Source organism: Lonchura striata, chromosome 23, assembly GCF_050655825.1.
Source record: "Lonchura striata isolate lonStrDom1 chromosome 23, ASM5065582v1, whole genome shotgun sequence".
Classification (NCBI taxonomy): domain Eukaryota; kingdom Metazoa; phylum Chordata; class Aves; order Passeriformes; family Estrildidae; genus Lonchura; species Lonchura striata.
This window is the reverse complement of record NC_140725.1, coordinates 2,183,259-2,195,174: the sequence shown is the minus strand read 5'-3', so window position 1 is coordinate 2,195,174 and position 11,916 is coordinate 2,183,259. Positions and strand designations below refer to the sequence as shown.

The following is an 11,916-nucleotide window of genomic DNA, read 5'->3' as shown; positions in this document are numbered from 1 at the left end:
ATGGGTGTGGAACAAAGCACTGGCAACAGAGCTGGGAAAAAGTCCTTGGGTTAATTTTGGTCCAGATGGGGAAAACCAACCTAAAAAAAACCCACAGAGGTGCTTTTCCTTGTGTTTACAAAAGATTTCTATTTATTTCCTCATTTTTTCCCTTCCCCTGATTTATAAATATGCCTATCAGGCAGGCAGCCAAGCCAGTTCCCTTCGCTCTTCTTCCAGTAAAAGCCATCCCCGCCCTTTGGAGCTGCTGGAATTCCCACTTCCCCAACTTCCCACAGCCCCCAAATCTCTGCCAAGAACGTCTCCAGGCCTTTCCAACAGTCCTGTGCTGGAGGAAGGGGTTGGAGAAGGGAAAAGAAGAGGAGAGGAGAGGAGAGGAAAATTCTCCTTCAGGCTTCAAACTCGAACTCGAAGTACTGGGGATCGAAGTAGTGGATGCGGACATAGCCGTCCTCACCCCCGCTGCTGTAGCTGCAGGAGGAAAGGGAAAAGTCAGGAATGCTGCTGGAAGCCAAGAATTGGGAAATCCAGCCTCACCACCCCCTCCTGAAACTGATACAGGGATCACAAAGAGGGACAAAAGATCAGTGACGTGGCCCAAGTGTGGGGCAGGGTGTGAGGAACCCCCGGGCTGGCTCAGAATTCGGGTGCTGGTTCCATTCCCACCACAGAAATCCCCTGAGGCTGGTCATATCCCAGTTAAAAAGTGGGACTGGGGACACTGCAAGGTCCCCAGGGAGGCTCTCACCTCTTCCCATCAGGGTGGAAGGCCACGCTGTTGATGGGCCCGAAGTGCCCCTTGACTCTGCCAAACTCCTCCTCAAAAGCCAAGTGGAAGAACCTGGGGGGAGGAAAATTGAAATTGTCACGAGCCCAGGAGGGAAAAAACCCAAAGAAAAAAAGAGCTCAAGGGTTTCTCCAGCACTGCCAACTTCCCAAAAGCAAGGGAAGAGCAATCCTTGGGATGTCAGGAATGCTCTGGGTGAGGATTCGGCCCTGCCAGAGGGAAAAGCACCAACCTGGCCTCGAATTTGCCAATCCTGGTGGAGGTTGTGGTCACATCCATGGCCTCCTGCCCTCCACCCAGCACCACCTGCAGGGCAGAGAAGCCAGAGAAACCACAGCCCTTCAGTGCTTCCCTCTGGGATTTAGGGAATCCTGGGCTCACCGAGGTTGGGGGAGACCTCCAAGATCTAGGCCAGCATGGATCCCCACCTTGAAAGCAGTTTAGAGCAGTGAATGCCAGGACCAGAGGTTCCCTGGACACCTCCAGGGGTGGTGACTGCCTCCAGCACTTCCCATTAATCCCAGAAATCCATCAGCAGTCCTCCAACCCCCTCAGGAATTAATTCCCACCTCTCTTACACAACTGAGCAGAGGACACAGAGCTTTCTTCCCAGTGCCTGACCCAGCAAAATTCCCCAGGCTCATTCCAGAATCCTGGTTTTAGGCTGGAGGGGGAGTGCAGGAACCACAGGATCAGTGAGACCCTGAGGGAGCTCATCCTTACATGGTCAAAAATGGGGGACAGGGCAGCAGAATTCACCGGCCGCTCCGTCCGGAACGTCTTCAGGTGCTTCAGGGATGTGCAGTCAAAGAGCTACAAGGGAAAAAGGATAAATTCATGGATTAGCTCCAGATCAGGAGCCTCACTTGCATGGATGTTCCCTCTGCAAGCTCCAATCCCAAAAATATTGCCCCAGAAAGGGAAATCTCCCCCCTTCCAGAGGTGACAAACTGCAAACGTTCCATGGAAATACCCAAAGATTTCTTTCTCAATGCTTGGCTGTTCATTCAGCACCTCCTCTTCCTCCCTGAACATTCCCAAGGAGCAAAACTCCCCCTGGGCAGAGATCCTGGCAGGAAATCTGCAGGAGAAGCTCACCTTGGCTGTGTTATCCTTGGAGGCAGTGATGAACATGGTCATGTCCCGGGAAGTCTGGATGTCGTTGATTTGCTTGGTGTGCTCCTTGATATTCGACAGCAGCTCCCCTGACTGCAGGGGAAGAGGAATTTTCAGGGAGCTGGGAAGGGATTCCCTCACCAAAAACAACATGGAATGGAATCCTGGAATGCTCTGGGTGGGAATTTAGGGGTGGATTCAGTTCCATGTCCCTGCTCTATGTCAATCCCAGCCTCACTCAGGGGAGACTCAGATTTTGAAAGGGAAAAGGAAGAGGAAATTTCAAGGAGGTGGGAAGTGATTCCCTCATTAAAAACACCTTGGGAGATCATGGAATGAAACCCTGGAATGCTCTGGGTGGGAATTTAGGGGTGGATTCAGTTCCATGTCCCTGTGCTGTGTCATTTCCAGCCTCGCTCAGGGAAAACTCAGATTTTCAAAAGGAAGGGGAAAAGAAATTTTCAAGGATATAGGAAATTATTCCCTCATTAAAAACACCTTGAGAGATCCTGGAATGGAACCCTGGAATGCTCTGGGTGGGAATTTACAGGTGGATTCAGTTCCACATCTCTGTGCTGTGCCAATTCCAGCCTCATTCAGGGAAGACTCAGATTTTAAAAGGGATGGGGAAGAGGAATTTTCAAGGAGATGGGAAGTAATTCCCTCATTAAAAACATCTTGAGAAATCATGGAATGGGATCCTGGAAGGCTCTGGAAGTGAATTTAGGGATGGATTCAGTCCCACACCCCTGCACTGAGGTGTCACTTCCAGCCTTGCTCGGGGGAACCTCAGATTTTAACAGGGGAGGGGGAAGAGGAATTTTCAGGGAGCTTGGAAATTATTCCCTCATTAAAAGTAACATGGAACAGAACCCTGGAATGCTCTGGAAGGGAATTTAGGGATGGATTCAGTTCCATGTCCCTTGCAGTCTCACTCAGGGAACCTCAGATTTTAACAGGGACAGGGAACAGGAATTTTCAGGGAGCTGGGAAGAGATTCCTTCCCTAAAAACAACACGGAACAGAATCCTGGAACGCTCTGGGTGGGAAGAGGATTTAGGGATGGATTCAGTCCCACATCCCAGTGCTGTGCCAACCCCAGCCTGGCTCAGGGGAGCCCCATATTTTACTGCCCCTTGCAGGAGCTGCTGTTTGGAGCCCCAGATCCCACAATTCCAGGCCTGATCCCCCCAGGAATGCTGCCCCAGGCCCTGACCTTGGCACTGAACTGGTTGAGCTCCCCGTTCTCGTGGCCAGCAATGATGAACTCCCCGAGCGGGCCCCACACGGCGCTGGTGATTTTGGAGTCGCTGCAGGGAATCTTCATGTAGGGCTCGTTGTTCTCTGTGGGGAGGAGCCACAGCCACCCTCAGGGGCTGCGCCCACCCTTTGTCCCCTTAGGTCCCCTGCTCGGCTCGGATTTGGGCTTTTCCAGCATTTTAAGGGGGGATTTTTGGGGATTTGGGCTTTTCCAGCATTTCAAGGGGGGGATTCCTTGGTTATTTGGGCTTTTCCAGCATTTCAAGGGGGGATTCCTTGGGGATTTGTGCCTTTCCAGCATTTTAAGCATGGATTCTTCGGGGATTTGTGCCTTTCCAGCATTTCAAGGGGGGGATTCCTTGGGGATTTGGGCTTTTCCAGCATTTTAAGCATGGATTCTTTGGTGATTTGGCCTTTTCCAGCATTTCAAGGAGGGATTCTTTGGTGATTTGTGCCTTTCCAGCATTTCAAGGGGGGATTTTTGGGGATTTGGGCTTTTCCAGCATTTCAAGAATGGATTCCTTGGGTGATTTGGGCTTTTCCAGCATTTCAAGGGGGGATTCCTTGGGGATTTGGGCTTTTCCAGCATTTCAAGGAGGGATTCTTTGGTGATTTGTGCCTTTCCAGCATTTCAAGGGGGGGATTTTTGGTGATTCGGGCTTTTCCAGCATTCCAAGGCTGGATTCCTTGGTGTTTTTAATTTGTGGAGCTCAGGGGCAGCATTCTGCTGTTCCCAAAGGAATCCCACAGGGAAATAGGGAAGGAATTGTGTCCTTTGCTGACGTGATCACCCCCAAACCACTCCCAGCCATGCAGCAAAGAGAATTTTTCTAGTGAACCATCTCCTCTGCTCCATCCCTGGAAGCGCTGGAGCAATTTGGGACAGGGGAAGGAACCCCTGCCCATGGGAAGGGGGTGGGATTGAACCCCAAAAAGCAGAGTGGGATCACTGAGGGATCACTGGCCCCTCACCGATCTGGCTGGGGTCCCGGAGGTCGAAGAAGCTGACGAAGCACTGGTAGCCCATCTGCTTGTCCGTGGAGAACATGATGATGTTCCCCCCAAAGTCGAAGCCGCACGTCCTGACGGCCGAGCTGGTCTTCACCAGGGCCAGCTGCTTCCCTGGGGGAGCACAAGGGAATGGGAGGGAGGATTTGGGAACTCATTCCCTCGTTCCAAACCAGCTGGGAGGGCAGGGAGTGGGACCTGGAATGCTCTGGGTGGGAGTTCAGGGATGGATTCAGGTCCACATCTCTGTGTCACTTCCAGCCTTGCTCATGGGAAACTCAGATTTTAACAGGGAAGAGGAATTTTCAAGGAGATGGGAAGTGATTCCCTCATTAAAAACACCTTGGGAGAACATGGAATGAAATCATGGATGGCTTTGGAAGGGAATTTAGGGATGGATTCAGTTGCACATCTCTGTGCTGTGTCAATCCCAGCCTCGCTCATGGGAGACTTAGATTTTAACAGAGGAGGGGAAGAGGAATTTTCAGAGAGCTTGGAAATTATTCCCTCATTCAAAACATCCTGGGAGATCCTGGAATAGAATCCTGGAATGCTCTGGAAGTGAATTTAGGGATGGATTCAGTTCCACATCTCTGTGCTGTGTCAATCCCAGCCTTGCTCAGGGGAGGCTCAGATTTTAAAAGGGAAAAGGAAGAGGAATTTTCAAGGAGATGGGAAATTATTCCCTCATTAAAAACACCATGGAATATCATGGAATAGAATCCTGGAGTGCTTTAGGTGGGAAGGCAATTTAGGAATGGATTCAGTTCCACGTCCCTGCTCTGTGCCACTTCCAGCCTCGCATTTTAACAGGGAAGAGGAATTTTCAGGGAGCTGGGAAGTGATTGCCTCACTAAAAACAACATGGAACAGGACCCTGGGATGCTGTGGGTGGGAATTCAGGCATGGATTCAGCTCCACATCCCCGTGCTGTGCCAACCCCAGCCCCAGCAGAGCTCAGGGACAGCAGGAGCTGCAGATCCCTCAGGGAGCCATTCCCAGCTCCCCATGGAATGCTTTGGGTTGGAATTCACCAAAATCCCCCCCAGCCCTGGGCAGGGCCTCCTCCCACCCACCCCAGGTGGCTCCAGGTGGCCTGGGACACTTCCAGGGCTGAGGCCAAACCCAGGGAATTCCCTGAGAGGGAAGAATTCCTTCCAACATCTCCCCAGCTCCAGGGGATCCATTCCCGTGTCCTGCCCCCCAGGGGTGTCCCCAGGGGGATTTTGGGGTGGCCTCACCTGTCTCACAGTCCCAGAGGCGGCAGCTGTTGTCTGCAGAGCCCGTCAGGACGTGCCTGGTGTCCCCTGGGCCACCGCTGAGGGAAAATCACCCCAAATTCCACTGCCCGGCCACTCGCTGGATGTTTCTGCACCCAAAAATTGGATTTTTTTGGGGGTTTTTTTTGGGAAAACCTAGTCCAGGAAAGGCAGCACGGAGCCCAAGTGTCCCCACTGCAAAATCCCATGGTTTTCCCATGAATTGAAAAGAAAAGGATCAGTTTCTTACATTTTCCCACACTTTTATCTCTGCTGCCCGTGGGAAAATCTCCCCAAATATCCAGGGAAGCAGCAAAAGGTACAATAAATCCAAATATCCATTGGGATGTTTATTATTTATTCCATATGGAAATCTATTATCTATTCCAAATGGAAATCTATTTTTTATTCCCAAAGGAAATCTATTATTTATTCCAAATGGAAATCTATTATTTATTCCAAATGGAAATCTATTACTTATTCCATATGGAAACATATAATTTATTCCATATGGAAATTCATTTTTTATTCCCAATTGAAATCTATTTTTTATTCCCAATGGAACCTATTACTTATTCCATATAGAAATCTATTATCTATTCCAAATGGAAATCTATCATTTATTCCCAATGGAAATCTATTATTTATTTCCAAATGGAAACCTATTTTTTATTCCATATGGAAACATATTATTTATTCCGTATGGGAATCTATGATTTATTCCAAATCTCTGATTTATTCCCAATGGAAAAACACCCAAAGGATGGGAAAAGAAGAGGCAGAAGAAGAGTGAGCTGCTCCTCTTTGAGAGGAAAATGAGGAGGAATCGCCGGGAATGATTCAGCCACTAAAATATGGAATTAAACCGGTTTTTTTGGGAGGATCAAAGGATACAATCGGCATCCACACACCACACAGCTCCCGTGTGCCCGTTGTAAGTCCCCAACCTCTCTCCATTCACCGAATACCAGACATTGACGATCTGCGAGGAGACGGCAAAAAAAAAAAAAATTAATAAATCAATTATTAAAATTAACGATAATTACCGGGGGCGCCGAGCACTCACGGGATCCTTGGCCACGGTGAACAGCAGGTCTCCCTCGCGGTTGTATTTGATCTGAGTGATGGAGCGCTCATGGCCTTGCAGCAGGATGGGTTTCTGTAATTAATGATGGAATAATCAATGAGCGGCGCGAGGGAAATGGGGGTGAGGAGGAAAGGGGCGAGCGCGGCCCCCGGTCCGCGGCTCCTGGGACGCGGGGGGGCGGCTTTGCCGCCCCCCCACGCCCAGGAGCCGCGGACCGGGGGCTGGGAGTTGTTAAATCAGCGGTGGCGACTAAAAATCGCGAGCAACGAGCCCGCCGCCATCCCGGTCTTACCATGGCTGCCGCGCTGAGGCGTGAGGGGGAGCGGCACTTCCGGGGAGATGGCGGAAATACGTCACGGCAACGGAGCGACTTCCGGGAGGAAGCCGGAAGTGCCGCGGCGTTGCCATGGCAACCGTGGGTGAGTGGCGGCGATGGCGGCGGGGAGGGTTTGTTTGGGGAAGGGGGGAAAGGTGGCTGTGTGAGCTGTTCAGGAGCGCACGTAATCACGGGATGTGCTTCTCTACAGGTGTTTTTATCGGAGATCTCTGGGAATCAGGGGTGCAGACCCAAATCTGAGCGTGTTTTATATTCTGTCGTTATATAACTTGTATATTCATTATTCAGTTTATATCGTTGTATTGTATACATTGGCTTTATTCAAGCATGAGTTTCTCGTGGTCTTTCTCAAGGCCCTGACCGCAGTTTATCATGATTATTCTTACGATTAAACAGTAATTATATTTAATCACTTAACAATCATCACATCTAACAATCATATCATTTATCATGTACTAGCTAGATGCAGTTCTAGCAAGCACAAGGCCTACACTTTCCCAGGGTATTTTCCCAGGGCCTACAAAGCTTAATTTTCCTTCTAACCCTAAGAGGAAAGCAGGGATTTATTCAAAGCCTTGGCAGGATACAGCTTGGGCAGCATGAGAGCCTGGCCTTGGCTAGACCCAAGATGGACAGTGCATCACAAGTTTTCACATTTTTAGGAGTTTGGTCCATTTAAATATTGGGGATAATTGCCCAATTCCAGCTCCTACTGTCCCCCCAGGCCAGGCTCGGACCCTGTCCCTGTCCCCATTGTCCTCAGGCCAGTCCCTGACCCTGTCCCTGTCCCCCAGGCTAGTCTCTGTCCCTGTCCCTGTCCCTGTCCCTGTCCCCATTGTCCCCCAGGCCAGTCCCTGACCCTGTCCCTGTCCCCATTGTCCCCCAGGCCAGTCTCTGTCCCTGTCCCCATTGTCCCCCAGGCCAGGCTCTGACCCTGTCCCCATTGTCCCCAGGCCAGTCCCTGACCCTGTCCCTGTCCCTGTCCCCCAGGCCAGTCTCTGTCCCTGTCCCTGTCCCCCAGGCCAGTCCCTGACCCTGTCCCTGTTCCCCAGGCCAGGCTCTAACTCTGTCCCCATTGTCCCCCCAGGCCAGTCCCTGACCCTGTCCCTGTCCCCCAGGCCAGGCTCTGTTCCCATTGTCCCCCAGGCCAGTCCCTGACCCTGTCCCTGACCCTGTCCCCACTGTCCCCAGACCAGTCCCTGTCCCTGTCCCTGACCCTGTCCCCATTGTCCCCCAGGCCAGTCCCTGTCCCTGTCCCTGACCCTGTCCCCACTGTCCCCAGGCCAGTCCCTGTCCCTGTCCCTGACCCTGTCCCCACTGTCCCCAGGGCAGGCTGTGTCCCTGGCGCTGGTGGCCGCGCTCTGGGGCACCTCGGGCCCGTGGCTGCGGGCGGGGGCGCAGGAGCGGCGGGAGCGGAGCCCGCGGGGGCTGCTGGAGGAGCTGCGGCTGCTCGGCCGGAGCCGCGGGGTGAGAGCCACTCCTTCCCTTCCCTTCCCTTCCCTTCCCTTCCCTTCCCTTCCCTTCCCTTCCCTTCCCTTCCCTTCCCTTCCCTTCCCTTCCCTTCCCTTCCCTTCCCTTCCCTTCCCTTCCCTTCCCTTCCCTTCCCTTCCCTTCCCTTCCCTTCCCTTCCCTTCCCTTCCCTTCCCTTCCCTTCCCTGGCCCCACACCCTCCTCCTCCTCATCCCCACACCCTCCTCCTCCTCACACCCTCCTCCTCCTCGGGCTCAATCCCCCCCATGCCAGGCGCTGTGCCAGGCCGGTTCTTTCTCCCAGGGTTTCCATGGAGGAGCACAGGGATCAATTCCCGGTTCTGCTCCTCGCCGTTCCCACCTGGAACGCGCCTGGAGAATTCTTTGGGTGGATTTTGGGGAGGATGCTTCGAGCCCGGTGGCCAAGCCCACCCAGCTGTGTTCGAACTCCAGAGAGGGGCACGAGTTGGGAGTTAGATGTGGGAGCTAGAAAAAGTAGGTTTGTAGTTTTAAAATCTCCTTTAAATAGTATATTAATGTATCATAATAAAGTTATAATATAGTTATTAGATATAATAGTATAGTATGTAATAGTACCTATAGTTATTATATAGAATATAATTACATATTTCATATAAATTTTTATATTATATATATAATATAATATACTAGAATATACTATACTATAACATATAATAATATTATATATAACATAATATATTATTATACATAATTATATATATTTGTTTATATATTATATATAGTATAACATAATATAAAAACAATCTTATATATTATATACAATTACTATATATAATATACTAATATAATATATACTAATATAATATAATATACAATATAATATAATATAATATAATATAATATAATATAATATAATATAATATAATATAATATAATATAATATAATATATATTGTTATTATATATAATTTTATATATTTATATATTATATATAGTATAATATCATATAAACAATAATATTATATATTATATACAGTTATTATATATAATTTCATTTTCTCATATATATTTATATATATAATGTAATAGAAATAATATTATATTTTCATGTATTTATAATATAATAGAATTAATATATATAACAAATATAATTAATATAACTAATATAATAGAATTAATATATATAATATTATATAATAAATAGAATAGAATAGAATAGAATAGCATAAATATAATTTAATAAATATAATAAATATTATATAATTAATATAACAATTATATGTACTAAGCTAAAGAACTCATTCAGGCTCCTGCAGTCTGGCCTCTCCCTTCCCTCCCCGCGGGTTCCCCTCGTGCCCGGGACCCCAGGCCCGTGCCAGGCCCGTGCCAGACCCGTGCCAGACCCGTGCCAGACCCATGCCAGACCCGTTCCAGGCCCGTGCCAGGCCCGTGCCAGACCCATGCCAGACCCGTGCCAGGCCCGTGCCAGACCCGTTCCAGGCCCGTGCCAGGCCCGTGCCAGGCCCGTGCCAGGCCCGTGCCAGACCCGTTCCAGGCCCGTGCCAGGCCCGTGCCAGGCCCGTGCCAGACCCGGCAGTGCCACCCCCGCGCCCCCGGGGTGCCAGGGTGGGACCGTGCCCCTCCGTGTCCTGCAGTGCCTGCTGCCCTTCCTCCTCAACCAGGCCGGATCCCTCCTCTTCTACCTCACCTTGGCCTCCACAGGTCAGCTCCTCTGCTTCTTTGGGGGTTTTGTGCTTCCCTTGGGATAATCTGAATTAAACTGAATTTCTCCATTCGGAATTCACGTTTCAGACCTGACCCTGGCAGTGCCACTCTGCAACTCCCTGGCTTTGATTGTGACCCTGGTGACGGGGAAAATCCTGGGAGAGGACATTGGTGGCAAACGTGAGTCCCACTCCAAAAAATCTGCTTTTCTTGGATTGACATGGTTTGATTTTTAACGTGGGGGATTTGATTTATAATGTAGAATTTGATTTATAATGTATAATTTGATTTATAACGTAGAATTTTATTTATAACGTAAATAATAATTATAATTACATTTATAATTTATTTTAGAATGTATACTTTAATTTATAATCTATTATACCTTTATTATAATGAATTTACAATGTATACTTTGTTGTAATTTATAATGTCTAGTTTAATTTACAATCTGCTTTAAAGACAATGAACACCACACAAGGCTTGAAGTGGATCACAGCAGCTTTGGCTGCAGGACCTAAAAGGGAATTAAAACAGATTTTTGGGCAGGGCTGGTGAATTTAAAGCCAGAACTGGCTGTTTTAAGCTGAAATGATTTATAGGCTTGAATTTTTCCCTCAGGAGATGTTTAACCATGAACAAAATGCCCACCATGGATAAAGAGTGGCCCAAAATCCCCCAAAAATCAACCAGCCCTGCTCAGGTGGTGAGGAAAAAGCAGGAAAACGTGACATTTCCAACTCCAGGAGCTGGGGCCCCAGCTGGAGGTTGTTGCTGGAGGCAGATTCCCAGTTTATTCCCATTTATTTGTCACGGATTTGTTTCTTCTCCCCCACAGGAGCTGTGGCAGGAATGCTGCTCACCGTGCTGGGAGTGTCCCTGTGCCTGGCTGGGGCTGAGGGAGCAGCAGGGGCTGGTCCAGGAGCTGATCCAGGAGCTGATCCAGAGCTGATCCAGGAGCTGATCCAGGACACCAGGAGCTGATCCAGAGCTGATCCAGGAGATGATCCAGGGCACCAGGAGCTGATCCAGGGCACCAGGAGATGATCCAGGAGCTGATCCAGGGCACCCAGAGCTGATCCAGGGCACCAGTAGCTGGTCCAGGAGCTGCTCCAAGGCACCAGTAGCTGGTCCAGGAGCTGCTCCAAGGCACCAGTAGCTGGTCCAGGAGCTGATCCAGGGCACCAGGAGCTGGTCCAGGAGCTGCTCCAAGGCACCAGTAGCTGGTCCAGGAGCTGCTCCAAGGCACCAGGAGCTGGTCCAGGAGCTGATCCAGGGCACCAGGAGCTGGTCCAGGAGCTGATCCAGAGCAGCAGAAGCTGGTCCAGGATCTGCTCCAGGGCACCCAGAGCTGATCCAGGGCACCCGGAGCTGATCCAGGAGATGCTCCAGGAGATGCTCCAGGGCACCAGGAGCTGCTCCAGGGCTCCTGGCTCAGCCTCACTCAGGAAGGAGTTTTGGCATGGCCAAACCTTTTTGGGATTGCACCCCCTGAGTGCCCCGCTGCAGGAACAGCCAATTTTGTGCCTTAAGGGTTTTTCTGGGGGGCTCTTTGAAGACCACAGGGATTCAACTGTTTTCTTCAGCACGGGTAAGAAATGGTTAATAAATTATCCTGTGTCACCTCCTGGCACTGATGGATTTTGGATTAACCCAAACCCTTCTGACCACCCCAAGAGCCTTCAACCAGCCCCTCACTGAGCCCAAACGCTTCCAGCCACCCCAAACCCTCCTGGGCAGCCTCCGGAGCACCCCAAACCCTTCTGAGCACCCAAAACCCTCCTGAGCACCACAAAACCACCTACCCCAAACCCTCCTGGGCACCCCAAACTCTCCTATGCATTCCTTGGGCACCCCAAACCCTCCTGTGCATCCTCCTGGGCACCC

At 49.9% G+C, this 11,916-nt stretch overlaps 2 protein-coding genes and 1 long non-coding RNA gene across 6 annotated transcripts; 1 reads left to right on the top strand and 2 right to left on the bottom strand.

Annotated features, from left to right (window-relative positions):
- Positions 1 to 103: 103 nt before the first annotated feature.
- Positions 104 to 6,847, bottom strand: EIF3I (eukaryotic translation initiation factor 3 subunit I). Its single transcript, XM_021539384.3, has 11 exons — positions 6,810 to 6,847; positions 6,497 to 6,589; positions 6,325 to 6,412; positions 5,413 to 5,478; positions 4,136 to 4,285; positions 3,120 to 3,247; positions 1,886 to 1,996; positions 1,511 to 1,600; positions 1,020 to 1,093; positions 749 to 841; positions 104 to 471 (listed from the first exon to the last, which is right to left on the bottom strand). Exons 1-11 carry the CDS (start codon positions 6,810 to 6,812, stop codon positions 390 to 392), a joined length of 978 nt encoding a protein of 325 aa, XP_021395059.3. The 5' UTR covers positions 6,813 to 6,847; the 3' UTR covers positions 104 to 389.
- On the top strand, positions 6,584 to 11,662 carry TMEM234 (transmembrane protein 234). Of its 4 annotated transcripts, XM_085559748.1 has the most exons (6): positions 6,831 to 6,936; positions 8,182 to 8,321; positions 9,960 to 10,026; positions 10,117 to 10,209; positions 10,868 to 10,966; positions 11,002 to 11,662. In XM_085559748.1, exons 1-6 carry the CDS (start codon positions 6,924 to 6,926, stop codon positions 11,022 to 11,024), a joined length of 435 nt encoding a protein of 144 aa, XP_085415874.1. In that variant the 5' UTR covers positions 6,831 to 6,923; the 3' UTR covers positions 11,025 to 11,662. The 4 variants fall into 4 exon arrangements, with proteins under 4 accessions (XP_085415876.1, XP_085415875.1, XP_085415874.1 ...); XM_085559747.1 differs by lacking the exons at positions 6,831 to 6,936; positions 8,182 to 8,321 and adding an exon at positions 8,650 to 8,818 and having other exon boundaries at positions 9,621 to 10,026; XM_085559750.1 differs by lacking the exons at positions 9,960 to 10,026; positions 10,117 to 10,209; positions 10,868 to 10,966; positions 11,002 to 11,662 and adding exons at positions 8,598 to 8,818; positions 9,621 to 9,749 and having other exon boundaries at positions 6,584 to 6,936.
- On the bottom strand, positions 10,374 to 11,130 carry LOC146765550 (uncharacterized). The gene is made up of 2 exons (XR_014949911.1): positions 11,002 to 11,130; positions 10,374 to 10,966 (listed from the first exon to the last, which is right to left on the bottom strand). It is a non-coding gene; the product is annotated as an uncharacterized LOC146765550 (long non-coding RNA).
- Positions 11,663 to 11,916: the final 254 nt, after the last annotated feature.

What these genes read in the sequence shown, in the direction of transcription:
- EIF3I (XM_021539384.3), bottom strand. An exon ending in CCGGGACCCCAGCCAGATCG is followed by an intron (nt 3,248 to 4,135) that starts GTGAGGGGCCAG and finishes TCCTCCCCACAG; the next exon opens with AGAACAACGAGCCCTACATG. An exon ending in TGTCCCCCATTTTTGACCAT is followed by an intron (nt 1,094 to 1,510) that starts GTAAGGATGAGC and finishes TCTGCCCTGCAG; the next exon opens with GTGGTGCTGGGTGGAGGGCA.
- TMEM234 (XM_085559747.1), top strand. An exon ending in AGAGGACATTGGTGGCAAAC is followed by an intron (nt 10,210 to 10,867) that starts GTGAGTCCCACT and finishes TCTCCCCCACAG; the next exon opens with GAGCTGTGGCAGGAATGCTG. An exon ending in TCCAGGAGCTGATCCAGGAG is followed by an intron (nt 10,967 to 11,001) that starts CTGATCCAGAGC and finishes CTGATCCAGGAC; the next exon opens with ACCAGGAGCTGATCCAGAGC.